General features: G+C 38.1%; 1 protein-coding gene across 1 annotated transcript in view; it reads left to right on the top strand.

Moving 5' to 3' along the window:
• The window catches only part of IMPG1 (interphotoreceptor matrix proteoglycan 1), a gene marked incomplete at both ends in the record, with an annotated part of 98,434 nt that overhangs the window by 12,407 nt on the left and 60,895 nt on the right, over positions 1–25,132 (top strand). The window contains 5 exons of the mRNA XM_081346350.1: positions 7,092–7,325; positions 18,134–18,300; positions 18,492–18,520; positions 21,378–21,445; positions 22,321–22,367. Coding sequence (XP_081202476.1) covers positions 7,092–7,325; positions 18,134–18,300; positions 18,492–18,520; positions 21,378–21,445; positions 22,321–22,367 — 545 coding nt within the window. The remainder of the gene's footprint in view (positions 1–7,091; positions 7,326–18,133; positions 18,301–18,491; positions 18,521–21,377; positions 21,446–22,320; positions 22,368–25,132) is intronic.

Here is a 25,132-nt window from a genome sequence, read left to right as displayed (position 1 = left end):
TAGCAACTCTGGTTGGTCTAATGCTCCTTCCTTGATGACCATCCTCAGGCTCCATGTAGACCACTTATCTTTTTAAGGCCTACTGACCCTTAAAGAACTTAAAATGCATCCATTATTTGTTAATCCTGAAGCATGCTTGCTGGTGGAGGAAATAAATGGAAACGCATATAAGAATAGCTATTCCTCATATTGTTAGAAGAAAAAACCGGTCCAGTTCCATGCCAGGAGAAAGACGCTGAAATAAAATGGAGGCAGGCTGCAGGAAAGAAGGTCTCTGTTTATTTGGTAGCCAGAATCTTCAGTGACAGCAGCATGTTTCTGGGGTGGCTGACAAAATGGGGTTGAGAGTAAGTTGATTTTTATACATTCCTTGGGGATTTGTGATTGAGATGCCTGTTCCTGTGCAAGAATATGCCCTTTAATATTTTAATGGCTGTTGCCAGATTCCTATAGGGTGATGTAGGGTCATGGTCATGGCTGACTCTATAGGCAAGAGGAGAGATGCAAATCCTAGGTGTTTTGTTTGAGCCAATCATGTCCATTTTGGCTCCTGGCCTTTTGTGTTGCTTATCTGGAGTTTCTGGCTGCTCTTTGTTTATGAATAGAGTGGTCCAGTCTTTCTGAATGGATACAAAATCTCCATGGCTAAAGACTGGCCTCATTATACTGGAGGCTGTTTTCCTATAGTGGGAAGACTGGGGCTGCTTTTTGCCTTTAAGAAGTTGTTTCTTCTTTTCTCCTTTAGGGGAAATATTCTATCCTGCCTCTTTTAATATCCTGTAGAATATTTTTATTCTGTATGATTTTTGTCATTTGGAAAAATGTGACCTAAAATTAAACTGGTAGGATTAAGAGTTTAATTCATACTTTATAAACAGTATGAAAGAACATGTTCTATACAGGAGATAAGATAGGGACAATCTGATTGTCCAGGGTTACACTGGAATCACTCACAAAGAATACTAAAAAAACTGATAGGATAGTTTCCTACCATTTTTGAGATGATAAACATTAAAGGCAACTATGGGGTCAGCCCTGCAATTGGCTAAACATTATTGAAAAACACACACCATGCAATGCAAGAAAATAAAGTTTGGAAACCAGTCTGCTGTGTTATTAGTCCATCTACTTACCCTTTGTCCACACCCCCAAAAAAAGTTGAGTGAAGCTTTCCAGATGCGAAAGTTTTTTTAAAAAATCCCATTTATATCCCGCCCTTCTCCGAAGACTCAGGGCGGCTTACAATTTAAAGCACAAATCAATGTGCTTAGCAAGTTTGCCCAGATTTGAGTGAAATGTACTGTATGTTGCTCACAATGTTGCAACAGAATGTCAGAATAAGCATTGGCTCTTCTACTGAGAACAGGCAACAAAAACCAACTAATTTTTATTTTAATGTAAAAGCATAGTAGAGTTTTATTTTAATGTAAAAGCATAGGAGTTTTCTATACAAGCAGCAAGGAATCATTAACTTCTATGAGTACTTCAGATCCTGCCTTTGACTGTATATGCCTTGATAGAAATTTTTGACCCAACATTGATCCGTGCATTTGTCCTGAGGTTGGATGTGGAAAGACAGAGTAAGGAAGCCAACCAGTGCTAGAACACTGAGAGCTACAACTCAGAAACATCATGTCTCTCTATATTTGTTCCAACTACAAAACACTGAAGCAAAAAAGCCAAATTCACTCTGGAATGCTGAATTAGAATAAATGATAAGGGATTATTATGAGGTCTGCTTTCTCTGAAGTCCTAGTTCCAGACAGAGAACTTATGCTGTGCTTATAGATGGCAGGATATTGTTTCATGTTTGTTTTAATCATTGTGATGAATCAGATTTTAGAAATTTACCAAATAGTCCATTTTACTTTTTCCTCCATTTTTGCCCTACATATTCCATGGCTGTACTTCAAAACTCTTTCTGGTTTCCAGGTTTGGCAATATTTCTACGTATGAACCTAAAAAGCTTGATTTTTTAAAAAAAAACAAAAATAGACTACCAGATTTTTACTTTGTTGAAAATCATGATTTTGATAAGCATATCTGTATTGCCTAATTGCTCTATCACCAGAACAGGACCATAACTATTATTTGAATGCAAAAACAAAAATAGATCATGTCTGCTTTTTCTCACCCCTCTGCCGGTACAAATTTGATCGCTGGATGTATTTTCTTTCAGCAATTTGAAAAAAAGTCTTTTTCTATGATGTGGCATTTTGGATGGACTGTTTTGCTTCCTAACAGGCTCACCCCAGCAGTGCATTGAAATGCTTTTCAGAGGAAGAAACACCCCTTCAGTGTAACCAAAAGTTATACTCACCTATTCTAAGTTCACCTGCCTGCTATCACTGCTCTTTAGAAGGCCAGATCCTGAAGTTGAAACTCAAATACTTTGGCCACCTAATGAGAAGGAAGGACTCACTGGAGAAGAGCCTAATGCTGGGAAAGATCGAGGGCAATAGAAGAAGGGGACGACAGAGAATGAGGTGGCTGGATGGAGTCACTGAAGCAGTAGGCGTGAGCTTAAATGGACTCCAGAAGATGGTAGAGGACAGGAAGGCCTGGAGGAACGTTGTCCATAGGGTCGCAATGGGTCGGACACGACTTCGCAGCTAACAACAACAATCACTGGCAAATATTGTGGGCTGTCCCCTGACACCACTGGATGACATCGCCAGGGCTCGCTGCCTTGGAAGAGTGAGGAAAATTCTCAGGGACGACTCACACCCTGGATGGTATTTCTTTACTCTCCTACCATCGGGTAGGAGATATAGGAGTATAGCCAGCCATACCAACAGGCTGAAGAACAGCTTTTATCCATGGGCTGTTAGGCTCTTGAACGGGAAATAATTTTATAAACTTTATGCATAATTGACTTGCGAGGCCAGTGTGTTGTGCAATTAGTTCACATGGTGTAATAAGAAGGAGGGTTTGTGTCACTGTAAGCTGGGGGGTGGGGGCACGAAGGGAGGCTCAGCCAATCTCAATGTATACATGGTTGTACTTTGACAATAAAGGTTCGTTCATTCATTCATTCAAATATTGCAGTGATTTTTTTAAAAAGCCACACAGCACATAAAGGGTTGCTGGTTCAAAACCTAGAAGGCCCTTATTTTAATTACTACTTTCTTTTCCACTGGCAGCTGGTTGAAGGCTTGAAAAAATATATATGTAAGGGCAAGATCTCACCATTTCAGCGTTTTTCCAGACAATTGAGGTAAAACAGTTTCACACAGTGTGAACCCCTTTTACCTTAAGGAACTGGAAAAACAGTGAAATGGTAACTACACTTACTGTACTTTAAAATACAAAAAAAAAAACAAACCAAAAGCTTTCAGCTAGCCAGAGAAAATGAGCTAGATGCGAAATAGAAAATAGTAATTTTAAAAAAAGGTTTCAAACCAGCAACTTCTTACGTCTTGTGCAAAACTTCTACCTGATGTGGTGTTTTAGTACTAAGGTTAAGCAAAGTTTTATAAGTTCTTAATGTACAAAACATCTAATAAGAAAGGATTTTAAAAAAAATAAAGGCGGTGTTGTCTCTGCATGTATATGCTGTATGTTCTGATGTTTTAATCTTCCAGTAGAAGAACTATTTTCTTGTATGTAACTCAGGTTGCCCTGTGAAGTACTTAGTGCTCTCTGAGCTTGGTTGTTTGCTTGCAGACATTTCATTATCCAACTAGGTAACATTGTCAGTGCTGTGGGGTTTGCTCACTATTTATATACAGTAGTTTGCCTTGCCAATGTCAGTAGGGGTATGGTTTTCTCCTTGGTTATTCATTGATAAGGGTAGCGGTTTTTGCTTGATTGTTTGGTGTTAATCCCTGCTTATCTGGGTATTGGCTGCTGGAGAGGATGTATTCCACTCTTTTTCTTTCCCTCTTAGTTTTTTTATTATCTCTTTTAAGTGGGTGCAAATGTGATTAATCTCTATGTGTCTATTGATGGCTGATTTGTTCTAAATGCCAAGCATCCAGAAATTTCCTAGCATTTTTGGCTTTAGCATTTTTGGTCTAGAATGCTCACAGCTTCCCAGTTGAAACTAGAGTTGAATCCGTCCACGTGTTGTGAGTTTACGTATGCAGTTTTTGGCTCAATTTTACAGCCATTTGTAACATCCCATAGTCACGTGACCTCACCTATCTTAGTGAGAGAGAGAGAGAGACAGAGACAGAGAGAGAGACAGACAGAGAGAGAGACAGAGACAGAGACAGAAACAGACAGACAGACAGACAGACATACCTGCAGTCAGGATTAAATATCTTGCAAGCTGTTGTCAAAATGTCTCAGTCCAGACTTGTTTTTTTCTTAAACTGATTTGAAATTAAGTTGCCATGAGTACAGGACAGGAGAGCTTAAATGACATATTGAAATGTCCCTTACATACTTCTTTTCACATTGCTTGAGTCTTGTAATGAAATTTAGGATGGGGTACAAAAACTAAGGTGATGAATTATCTCATTTTGAAAGACAACTTTTAATATATTCCCTTTTCTTTGTTGGCTAAAGTTCAATTCAGTTATTTCCATATTGTCAAGATGAAGCATCTTTCCCTTTTTATTTTCTTTTAATCTATCTAATATGAAGTGACACAATAATTAGTGTTTATGGCATGGCTAGAAGGTTAATTTTATAGAAGAAAAAACACTGGTGTAAGTTTGCAAAGCTCAACTAAATATTTAGCTCTTGATTTTCCTGATATTCTAATTCCCTTATATACTGTACTTGATCTTTAAATAAAATTGATTTTTTCCCTTGATGAATCCAATTTTTCCCCATTATGGTTGTCATCTATAGTCAGATGTCAGCAATCAAATTTTACAAATACTGTTGGTTTCTTAGAATGATACATTTCACCATTTCTTTTTCCTTTTAATCCTGGTTATTTGTGAAATGAGCGTATATGAGGAATAGATAGATAGATAGATAGATAGATAGATAGATAGATAGATAGATAGATAGATAGATAGATAGATAGATAGATAGATAGATAGATAGATAGAGATAGATAGATAGATAGATAGATAGATAGATAGATAGATAGATAGATAGATAGATAGATAGATAGATAGATGCCAGAGGAGAAAGGCATATTATTTCTGAGGAACTTTGACATTTAAAATCAATATTGTAATTCTGTTAAACATCAGTGAAAAACATTTAAAACATAAGTACTTAGCTGTTCTTTTATTATCTCAGAAATCCAGAAAGATTTTTTCAATTCAGTGAAATATAAAACCTCCAGTATTCCTAGTCTTAGCTTAAGGGAAATAAATTAATTACAATGTCCTGTAAAGTTATGTTAGGCATGGAATCTAGATTTGATAAATTTATTCACACTTATTTAATGCTGACTACATTTTGACAACTCCTGTATTTTCTGTAAGAGTAATTTTATCCCATTGTGGCTAGGTTTTATTATTTTATAAAACTATTTTCGGAAATAAAAGAGAAACAGAATAAGGAAATGTAACATATATATTTGGCTTTTAGAAATCCACTTGCAAGCTTCTCCCTGGCTCTCTCAGCATGCTAGAATCACAAGCAGTTTAAAAACATTTTTAAAAAATGTTGGAATCATAAAGTCAATTCCAGTGGAATTTCCATGAATTGTAACCTAATTCATCCCACATCAACAACAAATTAAAGATACATTTCCCCAATGTACAAACTGGAGACTTTCTCTTGTTATTCCCATTATTTCATGCAACTGGACATTTTCATTCTGTTGCTTCATTTTCTCTTGTTCCCCCATCCCCTGACCTTTCCATTTCTGTTACCTTAGCAGACAGGAAACAAGAGCAGGTCAGTTAATTCTGTTGTAAAGCTACATTAACAGAATCTTGCAAGTCTAAAAGTACAATTTCCCACTGTCACCTTTACAGCCTAATAACTTAGGGAGGGTCCGTCTTTTGTCTCTTGCTCCATCCACTATGCAGCTAAGGGCTATGTTCCCTATTATCTGACCATCCCTTAGAAAAAATATCTACACTTGGTCCCTCAAGGTCATTCCCACCTAGCATTACAGTTTGCCCCCCCCCCTTCCTCTATATTGCTATATTGTAATACTTAGCTCTATTCTCTTTTACTGCTGCATTTTCTTGCCTGCTCTCAATAGTTCCAGGTATTTGCAGTAATCTTCTTTGATATTATTTTCACAAGACCCCTTCATTCCTTCAGTTTTCACTATTTTTTCTGCTGTTGATGATGAGGATGTCACATTTATCCAGACAAACCCTATTACAATATCTTGGCTCTCTATATAGACAGTGTTGAAAAGTGTTTCTATTTCAGACCATATTTTTCCATACAGCTGCTGAACAGCCATGTAAAGGAGGTGGGATAGCCTGGCAAATATTTTTGTTCTTTGATAGCCATGGCCCAAGTTATTCAGTATTGTTGACAGAGAAATCAGTGCAATAACAAATTTTATTTTTTTTATTTTATTTTAATTCCATTTATATCCCGCCCTTCTCCGAAGACTCAGGGCGGCTTACAAGCTTAGCAGTAGCCTTCATTCTATGTATATGCCTGCTTATTAGGGCTTTCACACACACCCCCAAGCGGCATTATTACAAAGTCAGCTTAATTGCCCCCAACAATCTGGGTCCTCATTTTACCTACCTCGGAAGGATGGAAGGCTGAGTCAACCTTGAGCCTGGTGGGATGCGAACCTGCAATAATTGCAGGCAGCTGGTGTTACCTAAGGAGGCATTAGCCCACTGTGCCACCAAGGCTCTTGTTATTAACAAATAATAGTGGTGAACATGAGTCTCCTTGAAAGATTCTTCTTTTGATATTAACCTCTTCCAGTCTCTCTCCACTGACCAGTGGAACACTTTACCTCCAGAAGCTGTGGGTGCTCCATCACTGAAGGCTTTTAGGAAGCTACTTGGACAGCCATTTGTCTTGAATGGTAGAGGGTCTCCTGCTTGTGCACATTGTTGGACTAGAAGACCTCCAAGGTCCCTTCCAACTCTGTTATTCTGTGGATGAATGTTAATTGTTATTATTACAATATCTCTTATTGGCAGACAATAATTCTGCATTGTATTTTATGATGTGTTTTTGTGTCTTTCCTCTTACAGAACCCCCTAATAAAATTAATCATAATGAAGCCAAACATCTGGCAGATGATTCAGGCTCTGAAAAGTCAGAAAACCTGGCAAAGAGGTCCAAAGTGTCAACTATTCGGAGGATATTTGACATGGCCAAACATCGAACCAAGAGATCCTCTTTTATCTCAACTGGAGTGAAGATCTGCCCTCAAGAATCAGTGAAGCAAATTTTAGCAAGCCACCAAGCTTATTATAGGCTAAGAGGTAAGATTATACTTCTATTATTTCCTATCATCTTTTATTTATCCTGTATCCGTATCCATATCCATGCAACATTTATTTGCTAGTTCTTGCCAGAAATAAATTTAACAGTGGCTCTCCAGATAGTGGGTGGTCTTTGGCAAATCAGTGCAAAGTCTACTAATCAAGCTAAGAGGCCTATTTTTTATTACCTTTTTATCTTCATATCCACAAATCTTAGGAGCAAATGATTTGCATGTCTGCCTGTTTCTGCAGTCTTCTTTGTGCCTTTAGATCTTCAGTGTAGTACCCTTTGCAGATTCCAGTATTAGCATTTGACAGCATGGGTAATTTGGCTTTTTCTGTGTAGATAGATCCCACATTATAGAGCAGTGTGCTCTGCGCTGACTTCCTGGTTGCTATTGTTTAGAAGAGGACATGCATCTTTTTATTCAGGGCTTCTAATTTAGATGGACTTTTTATTGTGGTTCTTAATACATCTTTTGTATTTTAAAATATTAATATATGGAGAAGATGCAAGGTGCAGGAGGCAAGGGGAAAAAGGAAAGGAAAAGGAAAAGGAAAGTAAAAGGGAAGGGAAGGGAAGGGAAGGGAAGGGAAGGGAAGGGAAGGGAAGGTTTCAGGCCCAGTTATGGTACAGAAACAGTTGCACATCCATCCTTGTTCTTCTTGACCTCTCAGCAGCTTTTGATACCATCAGCCATGGTATCCTTTTGGTCTGGTTGTGGAGCTTGGAGCTGGGTGGCACAGTCTTGCAGCTGTTTGGATCCTTTTTGCAAGGCCAGTCCCAAATGGGGTTGACAGGGATTGAGAAGACCAAGTGGCTTTGGGTGAATGGAGCTTCCAGCTCCAGGTCTTTAACATCTTGAATTCTGGTTGCGGTTGCACTACCCCAAGCAAACCCAGTGCACAATCTGCGTGTTCTCCTGGACTCCTGTCTCCTATTTGTTGAGCAGGTGGAAATCCTGGTATGTACAGCTTTGATCCTGTTGATTTTCAGGAAATCCTCAAAGATTTGGCTTTTTTCAACAGGCTGTAGTGATTTGTAATGTTCTTCTGTATATGTTGTTTTGCATTTTTATTTCTGTACATAAATGGCTATTTTCCTTGGTGGCTATGATGTGTCTGTTATAACTCTTACCTATGTACACCCCTAGAGTTGTTTCCATGAACTAGATGGCTGAATGAATAAATAAGTATACAGAGTTAAATGAAACGTATATACACATACAACATACAAATTTCAAATAAAATAAAAATCCTCTCATGTATTCTTCCATCAAGTTTTCTTGCAACCCTTGTATGACAATCAGAATATTTGAAACCTAGCAGAAATGTTGTTGTTGTTCATTTTTCTTTCCCTAAGTGACCTACATTTCCTTGGGCCATTTTAAAAAATGTCTTCTGGTGCATCATTCCATTTTTCCTCCCGGGGGGGGGGGGAAACAATTTTTTAAAAAAATTTGTGGAATTTTGAACCAGGGAACTCCTGCATGTCCAGCATGGATTCCAACCCCTGTGACAAATTCAAGACCTTTAAAATAGATGCAATAGATCTTAAGAAAAAGCTAGGAATATGAGATAAGATGGTGCCTCTGTACAGTACAGATCCTATCTCCATACAGTAGACTGTTAAAATTCAGGGGTTGCTTACGAGACGCAATGCTGGCAAACCGAGCCTCAGTTTTAAGCCAGTAGAAGCCACCCAAAACTACTTTCAACTCAAAGCAGGCAGGGGCCACATGCACATCGGTAAAAGATGGGGTCATCTCTTCCTGCCCTCCAGGTAGGGAGGGTGGCCCACACTTAGAATGTGGCAATCTGACTCTAAAAATATACACCCATAAACTAAACCAGCCTTCCTCAGTTGGGCTTCTTTGGGATTTTTTTTTGGGGGGGCTGTTGCCTAACCTTTGGGGGTTACATGGAAAAGTGATTTTTAAAAAAAAACACCTAAGCTTTCCAAACCTAAGTATTATAATACGCTTGACTCAACTGCAACATAATTCTTAGACTACAGAATACAGTGCACTGTAACATAATACTGCACTCCGGCTAAGGTGCACTCATCAGGCAGTTTGTTATAATACTGTCTATGAATCTATGGTATTCATTATTTAACAACCTCCTTTAATTCAGCCATAATAGTCTACTATCAGTTACTTAGTTAATTTAATTAAAATTCCTCATTTTATGAATGTATTTAAAATAAACACCAGACAGCCTTCAATACTGAAGTAATTCAATCATTACAAAAGCAAAACATGAAGCCACAAAACAACAATAATCAAAAGATAAAAATGACGCCACCTCTACAGAACTGGTAAAAGCAAATTATATAAAGCCACATTAAAAAGATTAGTTGTTATGCTTTTTCCAGAAAGCACAGAGAATGCAAACTGAATGCAGTTCCATTATTAGGGTATTAAAATAATTTGGGAAGAATATGGACAGATTTCCTTTCTTGCCTGCTTCACAAGCAATCCTATAAATGGTTTCTACTGCAAGAGGGTCCTTCAACTTCATCAGCATGTGAAATACAAACTGGTTGTGATAAGATGCAGTAAGCAAGCAGTAGCCTCATTATGACATTTTGCAGAAAAGAAAACACAAATAATGTTCTTTGGTATTGAACCGTGATGGAATCAAAGCATCACTATCCACTGTCAACTAAGACAGATTCAACAACAGTTGCAGGTAGCCTGTTCAACATTGTTGACGCAATATGTCCTTGCTAGTGCTGCATAGCCTGCCTTGGATACCCAGGGATTGTAGAAGAGTTTCAACCTCTTATTCCTTCCTAAAGCCCTTGTGACCTAGGTCCTGAAAATCAATATCCTCTGCATGTTGTGGAATCACATCCTTTTCATATTTAAAGCAAAGAAACTGTTTCTGCCAAGGACGAGGTCTCTTTCATTGTTGTCTCTGTATGTTACATAATAGGGATTCTGCCCAAAGGCAGTAGCCTATTCAGAAAATTCATATAGAAAGGCTTTTGCTGGGAATCCTGTCAACTTTGCCCTGATTTAAAAGGCCATCTTGGTTCCCTAGGAGATTTTAACTTGTTCCCTTAACAACTGAACTTATTACTCCAAGATTTTTAATGGCATTAATGTCTCCTCTCTGCAAAGGCCATTAAGTACCCAGCTTACTATGACAATAAGGACACAACACCTGAGGGTCACTCTCTGTGACTTAACTGACTTGGAGAAGGCCATGTGGTGGAAATGTGCCTGCATTGTCAAGCCTAAAGACCTGACATTATACATCTTGGTAATTTTGTGCATCTTGTTGGAAGCAGATCTCATGGTGGCTGATCTGATGGGGAAATTGAGCCCTATTGAGCTTTTGGAGCTGTTTTTAACTTCCTCTTTCAACCCTGAAGGGATCATCCCACTGTGGGCAATATTCAAGAGACAGAGACAGCCCTTCTAGGGTATTCTTTTCAATGTGAGGCTTTGCCGAAACATGAGAAGCTCTTAAAAATTGATTGCAAAAAGAAAAAGAGGAAAATTTGTTTCTGTTGTCCACCACAACATCAAGCATCACGTCCTGTTTCAGATTATCCAACTGCTTTGTTCTTTTTTACCTTATCGGTATGACAAGAGGAGAGAGATTTATTTCCCAACCTGCTTGTTGGTTTTCTGTAAATTATTCTGAGATTGGGTCAATCTCTTATTAAGGAAGCTTTACCCACACTTTCACTATCCATGTTAGTAGTGAGTCAGGCAAAATCTTGCCAGCAATGATATCCTGCCTGTCCTTGAAAGTAGGCCAGGTCAAGAAACAGACACCACAGTGATTCCAGGAATACCACTTTATTGTTGTAGAGTATACTATAGAATCGTGAAAGCATATCAGAATTTCTCTCTGCCCCATTTTGTATCAGACAAAATATTGACTTTCTTTCTTAGGACTAAAAATTGACATTTCCTTAATGCTTCATGTCTTCTTTCCCCAAGGTCATCTCTCCACGGTGGTCATTCTACTCTTATCAGATGTTTCCTAAAGCATTCAATGGGTTTTCAGTCATATGCAACACCTCACAGTTTCATAACACGATACCATTACTTGGACATTGAAATGCCCATGATGTCTGAATTTATCTCCCATTTCTCATTGCTCTTTTTATAACTCTCAAATCTCACTGCAAACTCTAGTGATGCTGACCTGACTACTTGAAGCATTTGTGGTATTTTTTCCTGGGTCATGATGTACTACTGTAACTATGTTTGTTACACTGGCAATCTTTTGAGGTGCCTCTTCTTCCCAACTGTATCTACTGATATCATCAGATTAGGTAGGAGGGTCATCTTATGGGTGATATCTATTAAAAAGTTACATCAGACAGGATTTAGGATATGGGTTTTTTCTGCTGCAGAACATCATTGGAACATCATTCCTGCTGAAGTGAGACTGACCCGACCTTATTAGCCTTCCAGAGATCTCCCAAAAATATGTGCCTTTTTCCAGCAATCCTGGAGAATCCTTAGAAACAAGGAGCCTGCGAGATGGTTTTATTAAGTACGAGGGATTTTATTTAAAAGATATCACCTCTCCTGTGTTTTATTACATGTATGTGTTATTGTTTTTAATGATTATTTAAGAATCCTTGTTTATTGTTTCATTTTTAACTTATGCCATCCAGAGTCACTCTCAGATGGGGGCTATGTAAACTTTATAAATAAATGAAGAAATAAGTGAATAGATAGATAGATAAGATAGATAGATAATGATAGACAGACAGATATAAATGATAGGTGATAGATTTGAGAGAGAGAGAGAGAGAGAGAGAGAGAGAGAGAGAGAGAGAGAGAGAGAGAGAGAGAGAGAGAGAGAGAGAGAGAGAGAGAGAGAGAGAGAGAGAGAGAGAGAGAGAGAGAGAGAGAGAGAGAGAGGGCTCTTGGAAAAACTTGTTATTGATTGCAGCATTGATTCTTAATCAATATTGCCTGCACAGTTTCCTAATGGTGAGGAGCAGGATCAGAGTCCTCTCTGTTCCTTAGAGAGTTTTTCTGAATATGGTGTGTTCTTCTTATATGGAAGTAAAGCAGGATTATTCTTCAACCTGGTTCAGGGTGAGTCTCTTTGGATATCTGTACCCCCACTCTTGTCTAGACAGCCAAAGATTTATAGACATAAGTGTGTTCTGAGTTTCCCATGGTTGCTGGCCAAATAAAAACATTATAGGTTGACTGTAATGATAAGGGTTGCTCTTGAAGGGTTGTTGATAGTCTTTACTATCCACCAAGCAAAAGTCAGACAGCTGCCAGGAAGCTCTTCTAAATTCAGAATGGTGGACTGAAAGGTGTTGAGCCTTATACTGAAGCTAATTGACACAGAAAGTGGGGACGTGGCTGAGCATTCAAAGTGTGGCAAGCCATGTTTATATGAAGTTTGTGGAAGAGGATGAGAGGGGATTGAGTATCTCTTTTTTATTGAATTTTTTTTAATTAAATGTACATATAAAAACAAAAGTAGATATGATACAACTTCCCTGGCTACAACACTGCTATTAGTATTACCTTATGTGACAGAAAGAAAAACAGAAAATTAAAATACATTCTATGACGGGACAGAGTATAACAAAATGTACATATAACATCTGTAAATTTTCTGGTAAGCCACCTTTTGGTTGTCAACATTGTACTTAAATATCGTTCAATTGTGTCCTGATATAGGTGCTAGTAAGAAGTCTTTACATTATCAACTAATCAATCGATAGTCATCTCAGCGTTCCTCCTTATCTCTAACCAATCGTACAAATTTTTCCAAATTTCATAGTACTCTGTTTCAGTTTTATTTTTAATCTCTAGAGTTAACCTGTTCATTTTGGCGCCGGATAAAATTTTATTTATTATTTCTTCTTCAGTAGGAGTTTCCTTTCTTTTCCATTTTTGGGCGTAGGCCAAGCCAGGTTTATATGGATTTTGTGGAAGAGGATGAGAGGGGATTGAGTATCTCAAAGGGTTTTTTCCCTCTTTTTTTTGTCCCTTCTCTCTCTGTTCTCTGCCCCCAAGATTTTCAATCTGGTTTGATCATAATTGATAAGACTGTATGTATCAAGGATAAATGAAAGGCAAATCAGATATTTACAAAACAAGAAAATCCAAGGGTAACAAGAAAAAGAGAGCTTTTTATTTTGGGGAAAAATTAATGGGGCAATGAAAGGAATTACAAAGTGAGATCTTTTTTTCTCATGTAATTTAAAGAAAAGGGCCAGGCATTATAAAAAAATGAGTTTTATGTTTTCTTGTTTAGAATGTGATGTTTTCACCATCTGGTACTATTTTTCCCCTACTGTGCCCTCATTTGCCTCCATTTTGAGACTCTTGGTAATTCATTTTAATGTGCATTAATTAGGAAGCAAAAGATTCAGTTACTTTTTGCAGCAGGATGATTCAGTTGTAGCATTTCTCCATTCTTCCAGTCCTAGCTAGGTCCCTCTGCTTAGTGAATCTTTTTAGCAGTCTTTACACAGCACACATTAAAAAAGGTATAGAGCTTTGATCTCATGCCTGTGGGCACTATCTCAACCTTTTTTCCCATACCTCACCCCCACAGTCACCCCTGTGTTTAATTAATAAAACAACACTACAAGGAACACTGGCTTACATACAAATATTCTAGAGATCACTGATTCAACAGTAAGAGCTGGTAGTTTGGAAGAAATGAAACAAGGATACTCCAGGACTGTTATTCTGACTTTCTATGACTGAGTAAGCATCATTTCACTGAGACTGTCTGTCTTAACCAGGCCCCCTGGTGGTGCAGTGGTTAGAATGCTATATTGCAGGCTAACTCTGCCAACTGCCAGGAATTCGATCCTGACCGGCTCAAGGTTGACACAGCCTTCCATCCTTCCAAGGTTGGTAAAATGAGGTCCCAGATTGTTGGGGGACAATAATGCTAACATTTGTAAACTGTTCAAAGCACTATGGAGCAGTATATAAGACTAAATGCTATTGCTATTAGTTGCTTCCTTGAGTTTCTGTAAACTCATGCTGGTATCACCAGCATCTAGCCACTCTGTCTGCTGTCAGCTTTTTTAAAATTGTTTTGGATATAGATGTTGTTGTGATTCAGGGTCAGCCTGTGGGTTCGGCAGTTGGGTCGGATGATTCAGAGGAGGAGGAGGGGGGTGTTGGAGAGCCTCCAGAGGATAGCCCTGAGGCTCCGCAGAGCCCTCAGCCAGGCCCCTCCCATCTGGTCACTACGCAGACCCAGCTGTGTGAGCCTGACAGCGTGGATGAAGATGACCCACAGCTGGCCCTGTTCAAGGATGCCCGACGCAGGAGGCAGTCAATCAGGAGTAAACAGAGGAAGGCAATGGGGCACCTCAGAAGGAGGCAGAGAGAAGCCACGCCTTGAACTGTTTAAAAGGGGAATGTGTGGGAGGGCTGGTTTGCTGAAGGCAACCGTTTGAATAGCTCCTGTTTCATGGTTCATGTCTCTGTTTGCTCTGTTTTATGTTAATAAATTTGGCAGGCTTAGTTCCAGCCTCTTGCCGTTTTGTAAAGGGGTTGTCCCTGCTTTTTCTGCAGGGCCAGTAGTAGGCTGGTACAGAACAGATGTATCCAAAACATTAAAGTCTTAGTTTCATTATACAAGCCTGGCTTTTAAATTTGTTGGTGATAAGCAATACATTCCTTCTATCAATGGACACATAGAATAAGTTTAACTTCTCCTGGCAACATAACTTCATTAAAAAGACCATGAGAATGCTTATAAAATCTAAACCACCCTGGGAAGGCCAAAAGCTTTTGATTGAAGGCACTATGAATATAATACTAATTTAGCATTTTACAATTTTATTTTGTTCAATGTCCTTTGCCAATGAGTTTTTTTGTTTTGGTTCATCTCCAGCATACATATTATCTGTAAGAAGTCTGCTCTCCTTTTCAACAAATTCAAGCTGGTTTGTGTGATGCAAGAAAAACGTATGGCTTTTATTTGTTAGGAACAGATTAATGGGCTTCTGTGACCTGACTTGCACACTTTCTGTTTCGAGCAGCAGGCTGTCAAATATTTGTGTGTACATTAGCCTTTCTTGCTGTGTTTGTTGTGTTAATTGCATAAGACTACTAACAAGAGTCCGTGGAGGAAACTGTTAGGCCTCTTCCTTACAGACCTGAGATTTTAGCCTGCTGTGTGCTGGTTCATAAGCCTCTTCCCAGCCTTATTAGCTTTGCGGATTTGCATGTGCTTGGTTCTATTTACGCAAATGAGAAGGCAGAAGCCAGCAGCTGTCCAGAACCATAAGGGATAGTATGCCCCATCCTAGCTACTGCCTTGGTATTTTGTTTAGTTATTCATCCCCAGGAAAGATCACTTAAATTTTCAACCAATTAGTGCAAATAAACACAAGGGGAAAAGCTGTTTTCATGGGGATTCTGCTTAAAATCAAAGCAGCCTTTCTTGCTGTGGAAGACTGTCTTGGTGGAGCAGTGGGCTAATGCCTCCTTAAGTAACACCAGCTACCTGCAATTAGTGCAGGTTCGCATCCCACCAGGCTCAAGGTTGACTCAGCCTTCCATCCTTCCGAGGTAGGTAAAATGAGGACCCAGATTGTTGGGGGCAATAAGCTGACTTTGTAAAAATGCCGCTGGGGGCCCCCGAAAGCCCTAATAAGCAGGCATATACATAGAATGAAGGCTATTGCTAAGCACATTGATTTGTGCTTTAAATTGTAAGCCGCCCTGAGTCTTCGGAGAAGGGCGGGATATAAATGGGATTAAAAAAATGTTTATTGAGAGAAATAAAAGAAGGAAACCATGCATGGAGAGCAAGAGTGGACTCTTTTGGCATAACCTTCCTGTTCACAGATGGCACCAGGCCATGGCTTATAAATTATGCCTTGTTGAACAATCTAGAAACAAGGCAGAATCAGTCCTGTGGAGGAGCAAAATATGTATGGTTTGTCCATTTTTAGTTTGTTTTCCCCCCTCCTTTTTAAAGCTCACCTAAACAGCAAATTAACCAGGGATTTACAAATCAACCATGTACCCTTGTTCACTGATCCTACTATGCAACAAATGTCCCAAAGGTGCTTTTTCATGAGGCAACTGGACTTTCTTTTTTTTTTTAAAAAAAAGGGACAACCATGACCTGGATGACTGAGAATCTCCATAGACATTTATGCAAGTAATCCAATCAGTATGGCAACCACAAAGCATGGTTTCTAATAGTAGTTTTCTTCCCATTAGCAAATCGTAGCCAACTTTTCTACATGTCAGATTAAGAGAACAATAGTCAAATTGGGTGGGGGGATGGCCTGCCAATCTTGATATTTGTTTGTTTGTTTATGGCTTTATCAAGGAATCTCCCTTTTCATACTCAGGAAGTGAGGCAAAGATTCCTCCAAGTTTCATTATTCTTCCATATCTATATCAGAGCTGCTTTAAAAGGATCTACTGTAAACTGCCTAGCCATGTTTTTAGAAACTAAAACTTGGGAGTGGATTGGAAAGCAAGCTATGTTCATCCCTACAACCGCAATCCTAATTAGAAGCTCTTGGTCACATTTCACTGTCTAGCATTTCAATTTCATTACAAAAATTAGTTAAATTTCAGTCATTCCATTACCATCAGCCATTTTGTTATTTGATATTAATATTTTCTTCTGCTATTTGAAAATGTAGTTTACCAACACTAGCATAAAATGTTACTTTATCTGGGTAAATAATGAAGTGTTTCAATCAAAAGAAATAAGAATATTCCCTCCTCTGGTGTAATTATTCCCCCAAACCCAAACGCGCACACACACACACACACACACACACACACACACAAACATTCTAGGCTAAAAATGAAGTGTGTGTTCAAAATTAAAATAAAATAAAATTTCTCCTCTTTGGGTGTACAAATGAAGCATTTCTTTAATCGGAATGAAGATGAAAATATTCTTCTGAGGTAATATTGAAAGATTTGATCAAAATGAAACCCAAAGTATTGATTTTCTGGTGAAATAATGCCCATTTGATTTGGTGTTTGGTTAGAATGAAAGCAAGCAAACCCCTGCTTTGGACTGAGACGTCAGTCATGTCAAACCTGGAAAGGATTCTTCATTTTGTTGAAGTGTAAAAGCGCCCTTTCAAAAAGTTGTTTCAAGAAGCAAGCTATGTGTCACTTTCCCTTCTGACAGTAAAGCAAAGCAACCATCTTGCTTCACTAGGTTCTGCTTTGGCGCTCCTTCCAACATCTTTCCCCTGAATTTGCCAACACAATTCTCAACCAAAGGTTGGGAAACCCCACTGGGTTGTCCATAGTGTGGGCTGAACCCAATCTGTCTGGAGCATCTTCTAGGTTGACCATCAGCATCTCCCAGGAAAAATAGCTCTAGCACATGCTGCAAGCAATTTAGAGGTCAATGAATCTGAACCACTTTGGCCAGTGCTAAGGCCAAGAGAAGCCTTTTCTCTCAAACCTGGTCCAAAATAGTTTAAGGCCAACTGGACTGCTGCATTGAAACAATTTGGGTGGCTTCTTTCTTTCAGCAAAGTAAGTCCTGCTGTCTCTGCAATGCAAACAACTCCACTGAAGCAAATCACTTTGTGCTTATCTATGATAAGTCCCGTTACTTGGGACAACAATAAATTATTTGTTGTGAATGAATGCAAAAAACCCCCCACAAAAACCTGATATATTCCATCAAGATGAAATGTAAAGTTGCTTTTCTTTCTGATAATGAAATAAAGCAAAAACTGATAATGTGACCTAAGGTAGATATCAAAGGGAACAACTGCATGACTATGATCAAATTTGGCAAAAGACTTTCTGTAAAGTCCTTGTATTCTTACTGTGTTCCTTCAGTTTGCCAGGAAGCAGTATGGGAGGCTTTCCAGATCTTTTTGGATCGGATTCCAGGTACAACCGAATATCAGAACTGGGTGACAGCTTGTCAGAGAGAAACTTTCTATATATTTGACATTGGGAAAAATTTTAGTAATTCCCAAGAACACCTGGAGATAATTCAAAGGGTAAGACTTAAAATGTGCTTTTAACCATGTAGAAGTATCTATATATAATAGCAATACATAGAAATATTAACAAACCAAGAAAATAACTAATAATTAAATCTTGCCAGACATGATAATACATCATTGTCTTCTAATTGTTGGTTGATTAGCTCCCAAATAATCCTCTTCTTTCTTTAAAAATTTTCTTGCAGAGAGTAAAGCATAGGACATTCCAGGATAGGTAAGTAATCAAAACAGAGGACTTCATTAGAAGTTCTCATAAGAACTGCTGTTTTTTAGTAGAAAATATATAAAAATATATAAATTACATGGAGATGTATGAATGCTATGTATATATGTCAATATGTTTAAATCTGTTCTATGTCAGCCAAGAGGAATGAAGAAAATTATCATCATCTCTCATGCATGAGTGATGTACCTGTCGAAGTATCAGGATCATTCATGAAGAATTTACTCTACAATCCTATCCAGTTTGCAAAAACATTTGAAGTAATCAATCTTATATCTGATCCACCTATGCAAAATTGTGCACCATGTTTTATGATACAAGCACTTAGAAAATTTGTAGTAGCATAAGTGAGCCTATAAGGTGAAAGGCTGCAAGTCCTAAACCTCTTCTGCCCAAAACCCCTGAAGTCTACAACCTCATCTCTGTCTCCTGTCTTGATATAGTGACCCTGTTGCCATCCTTTGTCTTGCAACACAAGCTTCTAGGTGGAGATCTTCCCCTTAGTTGTTCGGTCTCTAAATCTTGTCCAACTCTTCGCAGCCCATGGAGCATAGCACACTAGGCCTCCCTGACCTCCACTATTGCCTGAAGTTTACTCAAATTCATGTTCATTGCATTGATGACTCTATCTAAGCCCTTAACCTCAGTGCATAAGAGAAATGGAAATGATCTTGGGAAACAGGGAAAGAGAATAAGGGAAAGGTCAGATTAGCCAGCACCTTAGCCAGCAGCAAGATTGTGGGCGGGGCAAAAGAAGGTACAAGGCCCTAGTTTCTTAGGCTATAAAGACAATAGGGGAGACTTTCAGACTTGCAAGATTGATGTCAGCCTTCCAAGCTAGACTGGATGGAAAGTATGACCAGATGAGCTAATTCTATTTTATTATAAGGTTACATTAACAGAATCTCACAAGTCTGAAAGGCTGTCATTTTCAAAGATAAAATATTTTGCTCTAATAGAAAAAGAATCTTTTAGGTGACCTGTCTTTATATAGAACCTATGCCATGCAGGATGAAGGATGAAGTTTCTGAAATAACATAGGAGAAGAGACATGTTACTGTATGGGGTAAAAATATATATATCAGGAGTCTAGTAGCTCATTATTATGTAATAGCCCATATTGGGTGATGGCACTGCATTTTTTCAGGCACTGGATGGCAGGCTAATACCTGTTAACATGGGAACCAGGTCCGGCAACAAATCTCTATCTCTACCTTGCCCCCACATCTTCCCCAAGAGCACTGCCATAAGCCCTAACATTTTACACACACAAGATTAGGTGTTCTTCTTCTAATGTGATATCCCACCATCTGCTACTAATGCCCCTCTGGATTATACATGGGATAAATGGGAGAAAAATATTTTTTACAAATAATGTTGACAAACATGACCACAAGACTCAAAACAAAGACAAATGTCAGGGTTTTTTTCAGTCTCCCATTATATTTTATAACAGAAGTCAAACTGACTATTTTCTGGGGGTGGTGGTGAAATGGGACTTTAATATTACCAATGAGTGAGAAACTGCAGAAGTCGTATACTGTAAATTTTCAGGCAATCTCAATGAACACAACAGGTTTTTAACATGTTTTAATAGTTAGTTGATAAGGTATTTGTAATCTAGCTCACATGTAACCCTGCACCTGCATTTGTTTCCCTTCCTTACCCCAATTTAAATTCTAAACCAGTCTGGCTATTCTGTGCTTCTGATGAAGTGAGCTGCAGCTCATGAAAGCATGTGCCTTTTAATTGTCAGAAAAGGTGCTACATGTATAAGACTCCTTCTGATGCTTGAGATGAATGTATATAATAATTAATAATTAATAATTAATAATTAATAATTAATAATTAATAATTAATGATGATGATGATGATGATGATGATGATGATGATGATGATGATGATGATGATGAAAGGGACCTTGGAGGTCATCTAGTCCAACCCCCTGCTGAGGCAGGAAACCCTATACCATTTCAGACAAATGGCTGTCCAGTCTCTTCTTAAAAACTTCCAGTGTTGGAGCATTCACCACTTCTGGAGGCAGGTGGTTCAACTAGTTAATTGTTCTATCTAGATTGCTATGTCTGGATACCCAAGGCTGCCATTTGTAAAAGAAGTCTGACTCTTCACCACCGAACTATTGAGTAGTTTACTAGTGTAAACTGAATCACTTTCATAATCCAAAATGGTTTATCTTTCTAATTAATCAATTAATGCAAAATAACTGAACTATGTAAAATTAAGTTTTTTTTGAATTATCACCTTCTGATTTCATATTCATTTTTGACAAATGATTTATTTAAATAGCATATTAAGTGATGTTACTTTCTGATTTTGTCTACATTTTCAAGATGTCCAATTAGTTTTCCTAGTACTAATTAGGCAATAGAAATCAGTGGATTCTATGGATTACAATGTGATTAACAGAAGCAAATAGCCATTACCCAAATAACTGAGGTATATAGTTTCTTTTTTGGGAAAAGCTCTCCTAATTTAGGGTTTACATTAAAGATGCACTGTCTGAACTTAATTTTCTTTATTGATAATGATAAGTACATTTTTGATGAATATTTGCTGCTCGTCTGATGAGAGCTGCCATAAGGATTTATGCGAAACAGCATTTCCTTGGCAGGTTTCATTTATCAGGAGCACCATGAGCATATTGGAGAGCTAAATTATGGAAAATACAATGAGCACCTATTTTGCTGTGATTCTTTATTTTTAATTTGTAAAACCATATCTTTAGACAGAAGGTGGCTTTAATATCTAAACTGGAAAGAAATGAATGCCTGCTGCTCTCATTTTCATAGTCTAATATTTATAGTTTTGCTTATTACTTTTTTCCCAGAAAAGAGGACATTTCTGCAGAAAAATCCAGTGGCAAAAAAACTGAAGAGCCACCTTCTGTCGCTACAGGTAAAATTAAGCATGCATACCTGTATGTGTCTACGAGTTTACATTACATAGTTCAAGCTTGTTATTGTTTGAACACATAGTTCAGAGTATGCAGATGCACTAAATAGTGCAACTGAAATATAATGCAAGGGAATAGGTTTTTATTGTAAAATTTGGTTTGAGAAATATTTTAACACTTAAACTACAACATTTTAATCATGTGACATTTATCATGCTTCCTTGGTGAAGAAAACCTATCGAAGCTATCAAAAAATAAATTTGCAACCAAGGAAATCCTTTTGCATAGAATTAAATAACAAGTTAATATAGGTTTGTTTTTATTAGTTGCTATAAAAGTGAAGGGCTGAATGGGTTGATTAAATATTCTTCCCCATACCCACAGCAAATGTATCTGAAATTATGACGCTACTGATGTAGAGAGTAACTGCATAAATATGGGGTTTTTTCCCAGAGGGTTTACTTCTGAGAATTGCTCATCTTTCTCTAGAATATGAGGAAGAGAAAAATTCCAGAGTTCAATAGAACTTTCCAGCTCTAAGTCAGGAATTTTACACCTTCTTTGAACATACCCATTAAAAAAAATAGTTATATGAAAGGGATAACATACACTTTAGCTCTTACTGTAGCATTTAATCCTAGGCACATTTAAGCAGTGATGTCTCATTAAATTCAGTGGGATCTGTATTTCTCCATAAGATTACAGCTTTCTCACCAATACAGGTACTAGAATTATATGTAGCACAAGACCTGAATTTATGTTTTGGTTTGTAACTTATGTTCAAAAGGAAACAACTCAGTTTGATCATTTTTGCTTTTAATTCTTATGATATTAACTTAATCCTTTTTTTATTTCTGCTTCCCAATGATCTCTACAGATACCATTGTGAATGAGATTGTCAATGACAGCAAAACATCAGGAAAGGTGAGGAGTCAATAGCATTTTCTCTACTAAAGTGGTCGCACTTCGTTCTCCCAACCCAGCAATTCACAGGATGATCTAGCTCAGGGGTCTCCAAACTTAGTAATTTCAAGACTTGTGGACTTCAGTTTCCAGAATTCCTTAGCCACTTGGCTATGGAATTCTGGGAATTGAAGTCCACAAGTCTTAAAGTTACCAAGTTTGGAGACCTCTGATCTAGCTCATCACCAATACTTATTTTTTCCTCTGCTTCCTTCAGTTAGAATGTACATATTGAATAGGGTCTCTCATCTTAGCTAATTGTGAATTAAACTTCTTGCCTATGCCTGAGGACCAGAAACAGACAATTGAAGGACTGCACCAATGTCCAAATAAAACTTTTTTCATCATTATGTAAGTCACTTCTTTTCTATATAGTAGAAATGCAAGGTCTCAAATCTAATTCTACAAACCAACTAAGCATCTCCACAATCTCTCTTCTCTGACTTTAGCATTTTATTTCCTCCCCTACGCTATTTGTCTATCTTCTAAGCCTGCCTTATCTGCCTTTGCTGCCTGTAAAGCGAAAGCTACTCCTTTGATTAGCATTTCAGCTTTTATATTGCTCTCTCTACCCAGTCCCTTTAGAGATTTATTCCAAACAGATGTCACATGCTTGGAGCCATATTGCAGCTAGCGCAAGCTCCAGAGATCCCCATGATATCAGAATTGTACCCATGTTTGAGTAATCCCTCTAACTCCAATAAGTGAATTACTTCAATCCCCTTGACGTTAAACAGGGTTTTGCTGGAGGCCTCTCTTGTGTTTGAGTCTCCCTGAGAGTAGGTTTTACGTATCAATTAGCAGTAACAGAAGGCATTTTCCTCCTTTTGGCTTTCTGCTATAATAAGAAATTAGTGGAGAACAAAAGTACCTGGAGAAAGCAAAAACTGCTGCCTGCGTTTTCCCAGTTTGGAATGAGGCAGCAGATCCAATGGCAGAGACAGCCTTATTATCATGCTCTCCTGAATCCATTCCCATTTGCTTTACTTTTAAACACTGGGTAAAAGGTTTGTTTTTCATTAGCTAATAAAGAATGGGAAGACATGGGTAGAAAGAGAATACGTAGCTTCTATATATTCTGATGGGAATAACATCAGGAACACTATCAGTTGTGTATGTGTTGTTCCCCAATTCGGGTCTGAGCCTGGTGCCAAAGCCAATGAAGAACGCCAGACATGAGATGCAGGTTTTGTTTTCTTTTATTAAAGCATTCCAAGAAAAGGGGTCCTGGCCAGAAAATGCCTAGGAACCTCAAACAATAGAATTAAGAAAGCTTTATACAATTTCACCTAGGCAGAAGGCAGGATATGGCAGGATATATAAGAAATATTATCTAATAAACATTTCAGTGATGATTTAACCATTGTCCTGTTGGGTTCTAGCCATCCCTATTCCTAAGCCTTGGCTAATGAATGCTCCAGGAGTTATATAATACACATTATATTTGCTCCAGGCCATCCCCATTCCTAACTTCTAGCTGTGGTATGCAGGATGTCTAACTCTTTGTTACTGTTATCAGTTCTCTAAATTGATACAAGTTTTACACATGCATATTCTCTCTGAATAAGCAATCTTTGTCCTTGCCAGATAGGCTCCACAATTACAGGAGTCCCAGTTTTCTCTCAAGTGTATGCCATAACCTTGCTTTGTTTCAGCAGACAGCCCATTATATGTAAGCAATTTGCCTACAAGGCTTACTTGTGAAGCTTACTTTGATACACTGAATTTTATATATTTACTATCAGCTTGAACATTGGGCACTATCTAACAAAATGAAATTCAATGGTGAAAAAAGTAAGGTTCTACTTTTAGGCAAGAAAAACCAAATGCACATGTATAGTATAGGTGGTATCTTGCTCAATAGTAGTAACTGTGAGAGGGATCAAGGACTCCTAGTTGACAATCACTTAAATGTAAGCCACAAGTGTGCTGCAGCTTCCAAAAAAGCGAACACAGTGCTAGGCTGCATTAACAGAAGGATAGAATCAAGATCATGTGAAGTATTAATACTACTTTACAATGCCTTGGTAAGGCCACACTTGGAATACTGCATCCAGTTTTGGTTACCACAATGTAAATAAGATGTTGAGATTCTAGAAAGAGTACAGAGAAGAGCAACAAAATTGATTAGGGACTGGAAGCTAAACATATAAAGAATGGTTGCTGGGATTGGATATGTCTAGTTTAATGAAGAGAGGACTAGGGGTGACATGATAGCAGTGTTCCAATATCTCAGGGGCTGCCACAAAGAAGAGGGAGTCAAGCTATTCTCCAAAACACCTGAAGGCAGGACAAGAAGCAATGCATGAAAACTAATCAAAGAGAGAAGCAACATAGAACTAAGGAGAAATTTCCTGACAGTTTGAACAATTAATCAGTGGAACAACCTGCCTCCAGAAGTTGTGAATGTTCCAACACTGGAAGTTTTTAAGAAGAGACTGGACAGCCATTTGTCGGAAATGGTATAGGTTTCCTGCCTGAGCAGGGGGTTGGACTAGAAGACTTCCAAGGTCCATTATTATTATTATTATTATTATTATTATTATTATTATTTCCAAAACCTGGGTTGAGGCAGTATATAGTTTCATATATAAACAAATTCATGACCCTGGTGAGGCAGTGGTTAACGTGCAGTACTGCTGGCAAACTCTGTCCACAGCCTGGAGTTCAATCCTGATGGGGTTCAAGGTTGACTTGGCCATCCATCCTTCTGAGGTCAGTAAAAT

This window comes from Vipera berus, assembly GCF_964194415.1.
Source record: "Vipera berus genome assembly, chromosome: 1".
Classification (NCBI taxonomy): domain Eukaryota; kingdom Metazoa; phylum Chordata; class Lepidosauria; order Squamata; family Viperidae; genus Vipera; species Vipera berus.
Note: the sequence above shows the minus strand (reverse complement) of the source record. Positions and strands in the feature narration are given on the sequence as shown.